The sequence below is a fragment of the Staurois parvus genome, unplaced genomic scaffold (genome assembly GCF_062004578.1).
Source record: "Staurois parvus isolate SC_StPar_1 unplaced genomic scaffold, SC_StPar_1.0 ptg001694l, whole genome shotgun sequence".
Taxonomy (NCBI): Eukaryota; Metazoa; Chordata; class Amphibia; order Anura; family Ranidae; genus Staurois; species Staurois parvus.
Window position 1 is genome coordinate 528,298 of NW_028319490.1, and position 17,149 is coordinate 545,446.

General features: G+C 43.9%; 1 protein-coding gene across 1 annotated transcript in view; it reads right to left on the reverse strand.

Moving 5' to 3' along the window:
* Positions 1-1,416: 1,416 nt before the first annotated feature.
* LOC149434720 (alpha-2,8-sialyltransferase 8F-like) overlaps positions 1,417-17,149 on the reverse strand; it is a 51,940-nt gene continuing 36,207 nt past the window's right edge. The window contains exons 6-7 of the mRNA XM_089663468.1: positions 7,938-8,024; positions 1,417-2,089 (exon numbers count right to left, since the gene is read on the reverse strand). Coding sequence (XP_089519594.1) covers positions 1,630-2,089; positions 7,938-8,024 — 547 coding nt within the window. The 3' untranslated portion in view covers positions 1,417-1,629. The remainder of the gene's footprint in view (positions 2,090-7,937; positions 8,025-17,149) is intronic.

Below are 17,149 nucleotides of genomic sequence, written 5' to 3' on the forward strand. Positions count from 1 at the left end.
TGCAGGCAGTTCCTGGAGGATGAAGGAATTGATACCATTGAATGGCTTCCATGCTCATCTGACCTAAATCCAATAGAACACCTCTGGGATATCTTGTTTCGGTTAATCCGATGTCGCCAGGTTGCACCTCAGACTGTCCAGGAGCTCAGTGATGCCCTGGTCCAGATCTGGGAGCAAATACCCCAGGACACCATCCGTCATCTCATTAGGAGCCTCCCCCAACGTTGTCAGGCATGCATACAAGCATGTGGGGCCATAAAAACTACTTGTGAATCATTGTAACTGAAATGGTATAAAAAAGTTTTGAGATTAGTTTTGCAACATACCAACAGATGGTAGCACAAGGTTGCATGCACAGTCACAAGGAGCACCAACCTTCATAAGTCAGCTTGCCAAAATACATTGTCTAGTGTACATTGGGAGCTGTAAAACTGGTGCTATTCTGACAACGTGCATTGCCTTGTCTGTTATTTCATCATGGGCAGCAAGTTAGAACAAAGAGCAAATATGAAATTCTGTGTTAAGAGGGTTAGGAGGTCCCTGCTCCTTGGAGCTTACAATCTAAGAGGGAGGGGCTGGTGGTACAAAAGGTAATAACTGTGGGGGAAGAACTGATAGGTGAAATAGATTCAGTTATTAGTTGAAGGCAGGATGAGCTATCCTGAAGAGATAGGTTTTCAGAGATTGCTGAAAAGTGGGCAGAGTAGGTGATAGTCTGATAGATTGGGGTAGAGAGTTTCAGAAAATGGGGGAATCTCTGGAGAAGTCCTGGAGACGAGCATGGGAGGAGGAGACAAGGGAGCTAGAGTGTAGGAGGTCTTGCGAGGAGTGGAGAGTATGGTTTGGGTGATATTTGGAGAAAAGATTGGTGATGTAAATTTGGGGTGGAGTTATAAATGGCTTTATATGCTATTGTTAATGTTTTGAATTTTATCCGTTGGGCAACTGGAAGCCAGTGGAGGGATTGGCAGAGACCTAGCCTTATGGGAATATTTTTTCTCTGTATTTATTATGCTCTTTTTCCTCATACAGTTGGACTTGCTTGCAGGTCTCCTCTAATTGATATCTCTAGATACACTATATTGCCAAAAGTATTGGTCGGCCTGCCTTAGCACGCACATGAACTTTAATGGCCCCCCAGTCTCCTGAGGGCCTGAAGTGAGTTAGTCTTCTCATTTGATAGTTTTTGTTGCTCACTTGGGACTGAAAAGCCACATCAGGTTTAGGGCACTGGGCTTGTTTCTGAAAAGCAGACCTGCTATCACTGATTGAGACTCTATGATAAATGTTGTTTCTTGTTTAGAGTTGAGGTAACAACTAACTTTGCACATGACAATTCTGTTCATACTGTATATGCCAGTCACATTGAATTTTGTTATAAAACCTCATACTACTCTACTTCAATCCATGTGCGAGTTTACTTTCTGGTGGTTATTTATTCCACTTAAGAGTGTACTGTGGTGTCAGGAGGGGTTGGGCTTTCAGGGAGGGTTTCAGAATTACAGGGAGTCCAAAAACAATTCAGCAACTCTTCAGGGGGTATGTGCATAAAACAGTCCAGTATTATCAGCTTTCTGTGTTTCCACTGTTCAGTAAATGGACATTGTTTTTGTGTGCTGAGCAGAACATTTAGCATCGTCCCAGGTTCAGGCGAAGAGACCCTTTAATGTGCATTTGTAGGTAAAGATAAAATTCCTCGGGCATTGAGTGGACGTTGGGCTTTGGAAGAGCATTGTCATAATAGTGGTGAAGAATAGGAACTCCGTCCAAGTCTTGGGAAAAGGGCCAGAAGCCATAGAGCGTCACTTTATCGCAAATTTCAACAGCTGCACTCATCAACATAAGACCGGAAGACAGCCGAAGAGACTTGATTCCCATATGTTTCCAGTAAGATGTGAGGCTCCTGAGATAGTCCGGGTGGAAGAAGACAATTCTGCTGTTCAAGTCAAAGTCATTGATGGTGTACAGCGCACGAAGCGAGACCGCTGTGTTTTGCAAGTAAGAGAATGCTGGTAGGATGATTAAAGCAGAGCCATACTCCTTCATCTTAAGGATGAACGGTTTCCTCCTTTCCATAAGACTGTTGAACCTAATGGAGGAGATATAATCATGTGTATCTAAAATGAGACTACATGAATCCTACAAAATCATACAATTATTTAATCCAAAAAAATGTATAAAGTGAACTTGAAGTTTGCTTAGTCACAATCAAAAAATACACAAGTGGCCCCCAAAAGTGGAGGTAATGGTAGCCAGTGGTCAAAATGAGTGCCTTGCATCTCTGGTTTTCTAAGGTTAAACTCAACAAGGCTATATATGCACAGAGTTTGTACAATAATGTTGGTTTTTCTGGCCTCCTAGGGGTAGTCTAGGTCTTTCCCATCATGCATAGCACATTTGCAGAATAAAAGGGACCTAGCATATTATATATTGTAAAGCGCTGAACAAACTGTTGGCGCTATATAAATCCTGTATAATAATAATAAAAATAGTAATAATTATTATATTGTTCTTGTTAAGTGTGCATATGTTCTGTAATATTTAAGTGTATTAGTTGCAGGCACGGCCAGACCCATAGGCATCTTTAGCCCATGGCACCCGGAGCAGTGACCTAACCTTCTGAATGATGTCTAGTGAGACTTATGCAGGCCATAGACAGGGAGAAAAACGGCCGTTTTTTTTTTAGAAAAACGAAAAATCGGCCGTTCAATCAGCCGACGTTACCACCATTGGTAAAAAAAAGTCGGCTGATTTTCGTCCCGTCTACGGCCGGCAAATGTAATAGTGAAGTGTCCCTGCAGAGAGCTCCACTATTATTTTTGACATTTAAAAGTATAGCAAAGTTGCAACATTGTATCTATTTGTATCCATTTTGGATACAGATGTTTCTATTTGGATACAAATAGATGCAATGTTGCAACTTTGCTATACTTTAAAATGTCAAATATAATACGGGACGGAGCTCTCTGCAGGGACACTTCACTATTCTATTTGACATTTAAAAGTATAGATGTTCTTCTTTTTCTTTTTGTATTCATCTTCTTCTTCTTCTGTTTCTTCTTTTTCTTCATCTACTTCTTCTTCTTCTTCTGTTTCTTCTTTTTCTTCCTCTTCTTGCAGGTCACGGCTCATGTGCATTTTTTTAAAAAGATCGGTCAATTTGCCCATCATTGCTGCGAAAATTGGCCGATCGGCAAATTCAGCCGATTTTTTCCAACTTTACCGATTAAAAAAAATTGTCAGGATCAAGAAAAACTGCCGACAAATTCACCCACTAACGATCCGAAAATTTGGCCGATTATTCTTTCGGACAAATTTTCAGCCGATTTTCGACCCATCTATGGCCTGCATTAAGCTGACCATACTTTATACAATTTTCTGGTTCAATTTCCATTACATTTACCTTCAGCTATGTAGTGCAAGGACCTGCCTGACTGCATACAAATTTTAAAGTGTTTAGGTTTCACCTAGTATTACCCATATACAGTATTACATGGTTTTGGTAGATCTAACGGAAAATTGTAAAAGGAAATTGTAATTTAGTAACTTGCCTTAGTAACTTGCCCTGTTGTCTGCAGGTAGTGCCAGGTGCAGGGATAATTAGCAAGATGCTACCTGCACAATTCTGTCCAGACCTCTCAGAGAAGAGACCCAGCAGAGGCTCCCACTGAGAAAAAATAAATGGGAGACAAAAACCATACTTGACAATGGCACACTGACCACCAAGATAATGAGGCATGCCAAACACCACAGGGGGCCACTTGGAACACCAATATAGGGGGCCACATGGAACACTAACACAATGGGGCACACTAACCACAGAACACTAATGTAAGGGGGAGCACACACACACACACTACTGAATACAAATAGTTAAAGTGGTTCTAAAGGCTCAACGTTTTTTACCTTCATGCATTCTATGCATGAAGGTAAGAGACCTTCTGTGACCTTCTGTGTGCAGCATCTCCTCCAGACTCCCTAATACTCACCTAAGCCCCCTCTTGATCCAGCGATGTGCACTGGAGTCTAGGCTATCCCAGGGCTCCCTCTTCTTATTGGATCACAGTCAGTGAGCCAATGGGAAGAGAGAGGGGGCGGGGCCGAGCCACGGCTCCATGTGTGAATGGACACATGGAGCAGCGGCTGCCCCAATAGCAATCTGCTTGCTGTGGGGCCACAAAACAGGAGGGAGGGGCCAAGAGAGCCTGTGGAGGACCTGAAAAGAGGAGGATCCGGGCTGCTCTATGCAAAACCACAGCACACAGCAGGTAAGTATAGACAAGTTTGTTATTTTTTTCTAAAAAAAAATAAATCTTTAGAATCACTTTAAGGGGACATTTACCACTGGCCACCAGCATAAGGTGTTGTGTTATCAACTACCGACCAGGGGTGGACTGACAACTCATGGGGCCCCCGGGCAATAGGGGATCATGGGGCCCCTGTGTCCTTGCTCACATTCAAAGCACACCCAAAAAAGCCTATAAAAGGTACCAGGAGCATTTCATGGGGCCCCCTACTGACCCTGGGCCCTCGGGCAGTGCCCTAGTGCTCGAATGGTCAGTCCACCCCTGCTACCGACCACTTTATTCTTTAAGTTTTGATGTGCAATTTATCATGACCCCTGCACTCTGATCACTGCACTCTATATGTTGTACATTACATATTCCTGCCTGCTGCACTGTATACTCTACACTCACCGGCCACTTTATTAGGTACACCTTCCTAGTACTGGGTTGGAGCCCCTTTTATCTTCACAACTGCCTTCATACTTCATGGCATAGATTCAACAAGGTGTTATATACATTCCTCAGGGATTTTGCTCCATAGCATCACGCAGTTGTTCCAGATTTGTCGGCTGCACATCCATGAACCGTTGATAAAATGCAGGATGGATCCATGCTTCCATGTTGTTTACACCAAATTCTGACCCCACCATCTGCATGTCACAGTTGAAATCCAGACTCATCAGACCAGGCAAAGTTTGGTTGTATGAGTGTTTTTTTTTAGTTACTGTTGCCTTTCTATTATCTCAGAGCAGTCTGCCCATTCTCCTCTGACCTCAACAAGGTATTTTCATCCTCACAATCGCCACTCAATGGATATTTTCTCTTTTTTGGACCATTCGCTGTAAACTCTAGAGATGCTTGTGCATGAAAATCTACCAGTAGATCAGCAGTTTTCGAAATACTCAGACCAGCCTGACTGGCACCAACATCCATGCCACATTCAAAGTCACTTAAATCCCCTTTCTTCCCAATTCTGATGCTCGGTTTGAACTTTAGCAAGTCATCTTCACCACGTCTAGATGACCAAATGCATTGAGTTCATGTCATGGGATTGGCTGATTAGTAATTTGTGTTACCAAGCAATTGAACAGGTGTAGCTAATGAAGAGGCTGGTGAGTATATAGTCCTGACTACTGTACTCTGTATGCTATGTTCTACAATATATACTCCTGAGCTCTTAACTCCATACAGTATACTACATAGTCTTGACTGGTGGATGCCATAGACTATGTTGTACTTTACATAGTCTAAAAATAATTCTTGCTGCTGAGCTTGATGTCTATCTGTAACACTGGTGCACAGTAATGAAGGTGATATTGTGGGTAGAGGGACTGCGGGATATGTGTACAGTGTAAACAACAAGTAGGCTCAAGCTCTGTTTAACCATTCCCAATTAAATATTTTTCTTTACTAGGCCTGAGCTTGCCACACACACTGTTCAGTTCTATTTAAATTACTTTTTAAAGGATGTCTCAATTTTTCAATTCTAGCAAGGCCAGGCCACTGCATAGGCAGGAGGGGGTATCGCTTTAGGTCTTGTGATGTAGGGGTACAGTTGGATCCTCTCTTGCTATTAATGCTCCTGAGGACCCATCTACTGGGATAGCCAAACCAGTACTGCATATTACAAAGGAAGGCTAGATCGGATGGCTTATCTGATAGTTTGACAACTGGTCCACTTTGTCTATGAGTAGCCCCAAAAGTAGCCCCTGCTATAGAACTCAGTGCTTTACAACCTACACCCCCAGAAAACCATGCCATACATCACTATTCAACCTGAGATACTTGTCATGTTTGACCTGGGGTAAAACAAAAGCACAAAATCTCAACACATGGGTGCTTGTGAGGGACCACTGGAATGGCAGGAGATCATTCAAGGTCAAGCTTGGGAGATCTTAGGTGAAGGAAAGGTGTGGGAATCATTGAGCACATAGTTTTCTATTACCATTCACAACTTGCCAGTGCTCCAACTTCTGTCTGTGGTGCTCAATGTGCTCCTAAAGTAGGGCTTTCAGACTACCCAACCTCTAGAGACTGGCCTTTACTCATTGGTCTCAACATCAGTTCAGGAGATCTTTTACCCTGTCCTAAAATCCATCTCACATGACTTCTGCCATGGGCATCAGGAGTGTAGCCACCTTGCCATTTGTGGTGGCAATCTGACACCTGTAGTGTTGTCCAATTCTATCTCCAACTGCACTCACTTGGCTCACTATCTATCAGGTATTTTTATAGCAATGTTGTATTCTATGGGCATTCAATGGATTTTTTATTTTTTTATGTGGAACTTTACTGACAACATCCTAATGTAGAGCACAGCATCTTGATAGCAGATGAGCCACTCGAACAGCAGGAACAATTACACTGAACTGCGGTTGAAAGACATACCAGTCTTTCTCCACGAGCGTTCCCTTGGGGGGAGTTCCTCAGCACAGGGGAACCCCTCTGAGTAATTCCATATCAGATCTTTCACAGCCTCTGAATGGCCTTCCCCGTCCAATAACCAATGCCAACTCTTTCAATCACAGAACAGAACCTCAGCTACGTGCTAGGGTGGGAAGAAAGAGGGCAAAGTGTAGGCACATCTTACATACTTGTGCAGAATAAAGGTGAGATACTCCTAATCCAGTTGGGCAAATGAAATCAGGGACTGTCCTTCCAAAAGATTGTAATTTTGGAGTTACAAAAGCTTTATACATCTGTCAGCAATGGGATCTATTAAAAGCTGAGAGGGAATCCTGGGACTTGTAATTCAGCAAGAAATGCACCTGATTATAAATGACAAATTAAAATTGTCCAGAATTAATTCTATTTCATATTGGGAAAGTGGGCGTGGTCTACTTAATGCTGACGTCAGGACGCTCTTTTGGCAGTGTGTGTCGGAGGTGATCCACGGTGAGCGGAGATCATTATTAGTTCATTATTGACTTTTTAAATACATTTACATGTGTTTAAAAGGTCCTGCACCATCAATCTTTTTCCTTTGTCTCTGAGTGAAATTCACATATGGAGATACGGAGGTAATGGAGAAATGCATCATGAGATCTATGGCTGTAGAGTATTGATTATTTCAATGAAATTCGATTACCATTAGTATTTACCTGGATGTGATTGAAAAGTTACTACAATTAACACCTGGATACCGTTTACCCATCGCTCCCAGAGCGCTATTGCTGTTCTATAGTTTGAGCAGCATATAGCTCTGGTGAGTCCATCTAATTTATCTGGTGGTGGATTATTCACAATTGTATGAATTCACAGAGGAGATATATTTTTTATATATATATATTTTTTTTAATTTTTTCACAAATCAATTATGGATATTTAATCATGTTGATATATGAATTCACAAAGGAGAGATGTACTGTATATATAAATTTATTTTTGATTTGCACAAATTAATTATGGACATTTAATTACGTTGCACAGATTGATTATGGACATTTAATTATGTTGCACAGATTGATTATGGACATTTAATATTATGGATATATATTTTATTTAGCGCATGCCTTTATTATACATTGTTCATTTTGCCAATAATATTTTTGGTTAGGTTTTGCTGCTATCATATAAGTTTATTGGGATATTGCGTGGAGCTTTTTTCTATTTGATTTATTTGACATCATATTGGGAAAGCACTGCACTTACGTATTCATTAAGATGCTTGGGTTTGCAGTGACGACATCGGTCTTTGTCCCCACGTCATTGGTCCAGTTCAATGGAGGTAAATTCAACCTGCAATAAATGAATGAGAAAGTACAGTGCATTTTCACCAAGTTTTATATTTTTTGCTGAATTTGTTATCTTTAGGAATGAGTCAAAGATTTGGTCTGAACTTCGTTGAGGTGGTCTTTTGCCTGATAAGCCACTGTTTGGCGGGAGCTGAGCGACATACATAGAAGCGGTATTTCTATAGGTGCTTGCTAGGAGCCACTGACATCACAGCACATTGCCCTGCCAGGGTCAGGATTTCAACAAATGGGCAATGTCCATGACCATATTTGATGAATGGTGTAACTGCTGTCCCCATGTGTTTCCATGTATAGCAGATGAAAACTCAGGAAGCTGTCATTCGGTTAGTGGTACTGTTAGAACTATTAAATACTCAGTGCCATCGGGAGTTTTTTTCGGTGCATGTCGGGAGTCTTTTTCGGTGAGTGGGCAGGTGATGGGCACCATGATTGATGATGGATTTACAATGAAGGGCTTTTCTTGGGATTTTTATTTTTTCGATAAGGGACTTGTCAAACTTTTGGGTATTTTTATTTCTAGTTGACATCTTTGTTTTCAAATAAATTAGTAGGGGTACTATGTACCCCATACACATTTACATGGAAAGGGCAGTATCAGGGGTCACTCCTATTACACTGTTCAACAGGTAAAAAGTTTTGGGCATAAAATTAGCTAATCTTACATAATTTCGGGTGCTGAAAACGAAAATGACCCTAAAAAATGTTGATTGGCTCTAGTTTCCATGATATATTCACCCATCTAATGACGTAAGCCATTCAAAATTATGATGCAACTTCAGCTGCATATTGCGCAATTGATACTGGTGACCAATAGAAAATTGCATGTATACTGAGATGATGCAATATTAGCCTTTAATTGCATCACTTCACTGCATAAAAGCTGCAGTATCTGTAGCTGATTGTAGTTCCACAGCGTCTTTACATTTTGTTTTATGCTTATATAGGCTACTCAGTAATGCCTCGAACTTGTGTGAATAAAGCAGATAAATTCTGCTATATCTGCAGTGAAATAACTTTTATCTCACACAAAAAGGAGGATAACAGGAATGATTAAGAAAGCCTACAACTTGTATTTTGGCTGCAAGATAGGAGACCAGGACAAGAGCTGGGCACCACATATATGCTGCAATTCTTGTGGGACGGCACTGGAGCAATGGTTGAATAGAAAAAAGGCATCTATGCCTTTCGCTGTGCCAATGATTTGGAGAGAGCCAACAGATCATGTTAGTAATTGTTACTTTTGTATGGTGCCTCCAATTGTAAAAGGGCTAAATAAGAAGAAAAAGTTATCTGTGCACTATCCAAATATTCCATCGGCAATACGTCCAGTTCCTCATGGAGAGGGGCTACCAATTCCTAAAGCACCAGAATCCTTTGTGGTTGAGTCAAGTGAGGAAGAACCTGAAGCGTGTAGTCATCAACCGTCAACCTCACATGACCCAGACTTTCTTCCATCCACACCCACTGAACCACACCTCATTACACAAGTGGAATTGAGCGATCTTATCAGAGACCTGGATCTTCCGAAGAACAAGGCAGAGCTTTTGGGGTCAAGACTACAACAGTGGAATCTCCTAGCAAGTGATGTTCGTACGTCTTTCTACCGTCATCGTCAGAAAGATCTGATCCCATTCTTCGTCCTTTATTTAATAATTAAAGGGGGCTTCCAGATTCCAATAGGCCCCCAATTGCAGACACCCCTCCCCTTCCTTGTGGAGAAGAGGCCTTCGTCCTCATCAACATGAGTAAAAGGTGGAAGGTACCTCACACTGAGGGCATGTGATCTGGTATGGTTCAGGAGGCGTCCGTGATTTGTAAGGACGGCACCAAGTCTTCTAGGCATGGAATGAACAAGTTGGCGACATATTGCAACATCAATCTTTTTTCATTCTTCAAGAACGACCTTTTTTAGAGCCTGAATGCTGGTTGGAGAGTGATGCCCAACTTGTCTCTTCAGAATTCCCCATAGATGTTCGATTGGGTCTAGATCAGGAGTCATACTTGGCCACTTAATCACTTTCACCCTGTTTGTCTTCAGAAATGTAACAGTGGGATTATATGTGTGTTTTGGATCATTGTCATGTTTTAAAATTGCACGACGACCAAAGGCAAGGAGTAATGGCAGCATCTTCTCAATACAGAGCAGTGCATCTGTGAATTCATGATACCATCAATGAAATGCAGCTGCCCGACACCAGCAGCACTCAAGCAGCCCCACAGAAGGACACTGCCACCACCATGTATTGCTGTAGGTACCATGCATTTTTATTTGTACTCCTCACCTTTGTGACGCCATGGAGTTTTGAAGTCATCAGTTCCAGAAATGACTACCTTGGTCTCATCACTCCAGAGTACAGAGTCCTGGTAGTCTTCTTCTTTTCAGCATTGGCCCTGGCAAATTCTAGGCAAGCTTTTTTGTGCATGGGCTTTAGGAGAGGCTTCCTTCATGGATGACACCCATGCATGCCATTCCTCTGCAGTTTGGCTTTTTACTTTTTTACCTAACTGCAGTGAACTTGCATGGTGATTTTCTTCAACCCTTCTCATCAGAAGATGCTCCTGTTGAGGTGTTAACCTCTGTGGACTGCCTGGAGATCTCTGTGAGATGGTTGTAGTTCCATCTTTGTAAAATTTTTGTATCACTTTTGCTACAGTATTCTGACTGATAAGTAAAGCTTTGCTGATCTTCTTGTAGCCTTCACCTTTCTTATGCAAAGAAATTATTATCTTTCTCAGATCTTCTGACATTTCTCTTCCATGTGGTGCCATTGCTGACAGCATGAAATGGAAGGGGATTTCTTTAAGTAATGCTCTTTTATAATCCCTTGTCTGCTGGACATCTGTTTAATGAATAATTAGACTCACGTGTAGTCAAATTCTTGCTTATTAGGATTTTGATGTCTAAAATTTAGTTTTACTCCTAAGACTTTCATCGGGGTGTACTCATTTTTGCATCATGGTCTGGGATGAATTTGTTAGGAAATATACTTTTTGTGTGTGCAAAGTAACAAATTTTGTTTGCAATCAATGGCCGCATTTGTGGGAGGATTTTGTAGTATAGTGTCCCATAGAAAATGTTGATCCTGCAAGGAAAGTAAAGGTGTTCTGACAAATCTGTTGGGGTGTACTCATTTAGGTGGAGCACAGTGTGTGTGTGTGTATATATATATATTGTGGCAGTACGGTATCCTGCCACGATGGAAATCATGATGGACACCCAGGATTCTCAACTATACAGGTTGAGGGGCTCCAAGCAGATCTCATAATGCAGAGGAAACTGGTTTATCAGTTTCCTCTTTGGTTTGTAAAGCCTGTTTTGGGACCTGTAGCCTGGAGATTTCTTAGAGATTTGGGAGGGATGAAATCTCCAATCCTGGGCCCATATTTTGGGAGCAGCCAGCGTGCTGATTGCACAGGTGTGTGCAGGCCTTTTAGGGGAGGCCAGGCCATGATTCTGAGCTCCACCCCGGCAGATAGGAGTCAGGAGGGCTCCAGCCAGGCAGACGGGAGGTCTCTGCCTAGGAGTCAGGAGGGCTCCACCCCGGCAGATAGAGACGGGAGGTCTCTGCCTTGGAGTCAGGTGGAAGCCAGACTAGCTGTGTGCTAGTGCCATATTTTGGGAAAAGTCTGTAGGAGACCAATATAAAGCTGTGTAGCTGAAAGGGCCAGAAGGCTGAATTTGTTTGATCGTGGATACCCCTGTGTGGGAAGCATTTTTGTTGTTTGAACTTTCTTCAAAATAAAATTGGGCAAAAAGGCCCTTAAAAAGAAGCGAGTTGCTGTGTGCTTTGAAGAAGCTCTACCCCTCTGAAGCGAGTTCCCACAATATATATATATATATATTGTGGGGTTAGCTCAGGTGGGGGATCTCCTTCCCTGGGACAAAGGTAGACCGCACAGCAGGCTTTCGTCAAAATCTGACTGGATGTCAGTTTTATTAAAAAAGGTTTGCAAGAAATGTCAAAATAAACAAAACATCTAAATAAACCCTTGCCATCCAGGCACTAACTAAACAGCAGATGATTCCTCTCTCAGAGGTGAAGGGCTTCTCCCTGTCACCAAAACAAAGTAACAGCAAACCTTTCCTTGTAGGTATAGTCCATACACACAGCTCTCTCAGAATACCTCTCTGAGTCCCAGGCCACGAGCGACTCCTTGCTCCAGCCCTGCCCTTTTTGTATCACCTGTTGGTGGACCTCAGTGGAGCCCAAACTCTGGTCCGGAACCACCTCTGCCATTGTGGCCCCAAAAACCCGGGGTGGACTCCACCTTACACCTCACAATATGATCTCATGCGAGGTGACACATATCGTCCATCCATCATTTTGCCGTTCATACTGTCACATATCCCCCCCCTCTGCTCAAGCCCCTGCGGCTGGGCAACTGTCCCAACCAGGCAATGGACCCGGGAAAGGGCATCTACATTATTTTGCAGTTTCCCCGCTCTGTGTTCCACTGTGAATTTGAACACTTGTAGCGCGAGAAACCACCTTGTCACTCGACTGTTTTTCTCCTTATTATCACACATCCATTTGAGCGGGGCATGATCAGTAACCAACTTGAACGGTCTTCCTAACAGGTAATATTTCAGGGCCTCCAAGGCCCATTTGATGGCCAAACATTTCTTCTCCACAATGGCATAGTTTCTCTCATGTTTGTTGAGCTTTCTACTGAGGAAGACCACAGGGTGCTCCTCCCCTTCTCTGATTTGGGACAGGACAGCACCTAGTCCCACATCAGAGGCATCAGTCTGTACCACAAACTCTGTTGTGAAATCTGGGGTCACAAGCACAGGTTGAGCACAGAGAGCTTGTTTCAGCCTTTGAAATGCGGTCTCCGCCTCAGGATTCCACTTAATCATGACCGACCCCCTACCTTTTGTCAGATCTGTCAGTGGGGCTGCAATGGTGGCAAAATTGGGGATAAACCGCCTGTAGTATCCCGTGATTCCAAGAAATGCCCGGACTTGCTTTTTATTTACTGGTTGGGGCCACTTTTGAATTGCCTCAATTTTATTGATCTGAGGCCTAATGAGACCTCGACCAATGATGTAGCCAAGATATTTGGCCTCCTCTAAGCCTATGGCACACTTTTTGGGGTTGGCGGTAAGAACTGCTTCCCTCAGCGAATCTACTACCGCTTGCAAGCGGGACAAATGAGACTCCCAGTCTGGACTGTGGATGACGACATCGTCCAAATAGGCAGCTGCATATTGGCGATGTGGTCTTAGCGTTTTGTCCATCATTCGTTGGAATGATGCCGGAGCACCATGTAAACCAAATGGCATCCGCTTATACTGAAAGGACCCCTCGGGGGTAGAGAATGCCGTCTTTTCCTTTGCAGCTTCCGTTAAAGGAATCTGCCAATAGCCTTTGGTTAAATCTAAGGTGGTTATGTACCGAGCCGTTCCCAACCTGTCAATGAGCTCATCCACCCGAGGCATCGGGTACGCATCAAATTTAGACACACTGTTCAGTTTCCTGAAATCATTACAGAAACAAATTGTTCCATCTGGTTTTGGGACCAACACTATGGGACTCGACCACTCACTCTGCGATTCCTCAATCACTCCCAACTCTAACATGTCCTTTATTTCCTTTGCCACCGCCTCCCGCCTGGCCTCGGGTATTCTATAGGGCTTGACATTTACGCGGACCCCGGGCTGGGTAACTATGTCATGCTGTATGACCGTCGTCAGTCCAGGTAGGTGAGAGAAGAAATCTCCATTTTTCCTCACAAACTCCTTAACATCATTTTGTTGGGCTACTGACAAGGTTTCCGTTATAGGTACCTGAGGGGCCACGGGAACCACGTCCTTTTGGGGGCTTGGTACTGCCAACAAACTTTCCCTGTCTTTCCAAGGTTTTAAGAGATTAACATGATAGATTTGTTCGGGTTTCCTTTTTCCTGGCTGGTAAACTTTATAATTTACTTCCCCCACTTTCTCCCTAATCTCAAAGGGACCTTGCCACTTTGCGAGGAATTTACTTTCCACGGTGGGGACTAGCACCAGCACTCTATCCCCAGGGTTGAAGGTACGGATCCTGGCACCCCGGTTATAAACCCTTCTCTGAACCTCCTGGGCTTGCTCCATGTGTTCCCGAACAAGTGGCATGACAGCTGCGATTCTATCCTGCATCTGTGAGATATGCCCGATGACACTTCTATAGGGCGTGGACTCTGTCTCCCAGGTTTCTTTTGCAACATCTAGCAATCCCCTGGGATGTCTACCATACAGTAATTCAAAAGGTGAGTATCCTGTAGATGCCTGAGGTACTTCTCGTATAGCAAACATGAGATATGGTAGCAAAAAATCCCAATTTCTCCCATCTTTGTCCACCGCCTTTTTTAACATATTCTTAAGGGTCTTGTTAAACCTTTCCACAAGCCCATCGGTTTGGGGGTGGTAGACCGAGGTACGGAGATGGGAGATTTTGAACAATTTGCATAACTCTTTCATAACTCTAGACATAAACGGCGTGCCCTGATCCGTTAATATCTCCTTTGGAATACCTACACGACTAAACACCCGGACAAGCTCTTTGGCAATATTTTTAGCGGAGGTATTACGCAAGGGGATGGCTTCAGGATACCGGGTGGCATAGTCAAGTATAACCAGTATGTGCTGATGGCCCCGGGCAGACTTTACTACTGGACCCACTAGGTCCATGCCCACTCTTTCAAACGGTACTTCAATTATGGGTAGAGGTACTAGCGGACTGCGAAAATGGGGTGAGGGTGCAGAATATTGACATTCCGGGCATGACTCACAATGCGCTTTGATGTCTCCATGTAAGCCTGGCCAGAAGAATCTCTGGGTTATTCTCTCCTTTGTTTTCTCTACACCCAGGTGTCCACCCATTATATGCCCATGGGCTAAATCTAGTACCATCCGGCGAAAGGGTTTGGGGACCACTAACTGTTCTACCACCTCCTCCCCTTGCTTTACCACTTGATACAGCAAGTTATTGTTAAGAGCCATGTAGGGAAAAGACACCGCTACATCATTTTCAACTGGTTCCCCATCAATCATTTTAATGTTTTCACGGGCTCTATTAAGTGTGGAATCTTTCAGTTGTTCCGTACAAAAATCCTCTTTTCTGACCTCTAGGTCAGGCACCACATTCTGTCCACTCTCTCTAGAGCCAGCGATCATCTCTTGTTCCATATCCTCAGTGTCTGGGGTTGGATCCAACTCCTCCTGCTCCCCAGCCATTACAGAGAAAGGGAAAAGATCTACGCCTTCCTCAGACACACCAACAGTTTCCACTTCCACTCGGCAGTCAAAGGGGTCAGGAGTGAGTTCAGGAGTTTCCGGCGTTTCCCCAGCAGGGGGAGCTCGGTCTTCCTGACTCCCCTCCTTATCCCATAACTTCCAGAAATGGGGAAAATCTCTCCCCACTATGGCTTCATGAAGCAGAGAGGGCACCACCCCCACAGAATGGGTCACAGGGCCCCAGGGAGTATCAATCTCCACCAGAGCAGTCTGGTAATTACGTGTATCACCATGAATACAAATAACCCCAATCATGCTAGGGTGTAGACTGGCAGGGTTTACCAAATCACTCTTAGCTAAGGTCACAACACTACCCGAGTCTAGCAGAGCAGTTACTGGCTTTTCATCAATGGCAATCACACACATTTGCTTTTCCATGCGTTTCTGACATGCTGCAGTACATACCACCTGTGCAAAAAGAGACATGCGTTTTCCTAAATAAGCATTTTCACATTGCATAGGTTCATCATTTAAAGGACAGTTTGCAGCAATATGACCGAACGCATGACAACGATAACATATTATATGTTCAGTGCTTAGACCTCGAAATGGCTTTGGGAACCTTCCTGACCTATTTGGCCAGTCTCTAGGTCCTAAGCCTACAGTTTCATTATCTGACACAATAGTCTTATCATTTTTTTCTGAGCCTTTGGCCCATGGAACAGTCTTACCGAATCTTCCGGATAGTTTTCCACCCCTAGTGACATTGGGGTATGGCCCAGGTGAGTGCAAAAAGTCCGCAGCGGCTGCATATCTCTCCACCAGGTCCACCAGCTCAGTTGCAGATTTAGGGTCTCCATGGCCGACCCACTTCCTCAAAGTGGCAGGGAGCGCACGTAAATATTGGTCCATGACCACACGCTCCACAATCTGAGGGCCTGACAATACCTCTGGCTGGAGCCACTTCTTGGTGAGATGTATCAAATCAAACATCTGGGATCTGGGTGGTTGGTCAGCCCTGTAATGCCACTGATGCACTCGTTGAGCCCGGACTGCAATGGTGACACCCAGGCGTGCAAGGACCTCAGCCTTCAGTTTCTCATAGTCCTGGGCATCGCCTGGTTCCAGGTCATAATAGGCTTTTTGGGGTTCACCTGTCAAAAATGGTGCAAGCAGTCCCGCCCATTGCTCTTTTTGCCATCCTTCCCGAACAGCAACTCTTTCAAAAGTTGCGAGGTAAGCTTCCACATCATCTGCAGGTGTCAATTTCCGTAAAAAATAGCTGGCCCGCGCCATTTTCTGTTCCACTGGCAGCGGATCTGCGGACTCCTTTAATTTCATTAGGCATTGGGCCACCTCCTTAAGGAGTTCTCGGTCTGCTTGTTGGGCCTCTGAAAACCGACAATTCACTTCCTGTTGTGCTTGTTGGGCCACTGCAAATTGGCAATTCATTTCCTGTTGTGCTCGTTGGGTCTCCGACAACTGGCGATTCGCCTCCTGTTGTGTTCGTTGAGCCTCTGCAAACTGGCGATTTGCCTCTGCAAATTGGCGATTGGTTTCTTGCTGGGTCGCAGTGGCCTGCAGCAAGGCTTTTATCACATCCTCCATCTTCCCACTTGCTCAGGAAGTTGCCCGCCAAATCCACCATATGTGGGGTTGGCTCAGGTGGGGGATCTCCTTCCCTGGGACAAAGGTAGACCGCACAGCAGGCTTTCGTCAAAATCTGACTGGTTGTCAGTTTTATTAAAAAAAGGTTTGCAAGAAATGTCAAAATAAACAAAACATCAAAATAAACCCTTGCCATCCAGGCACTAACTAAACAGCAGATGATTCCTCTCTCAGAGGTGAAGGGCTTCTCCCTGTCACCAAAACAAAGTAACAGCAAACCTTTT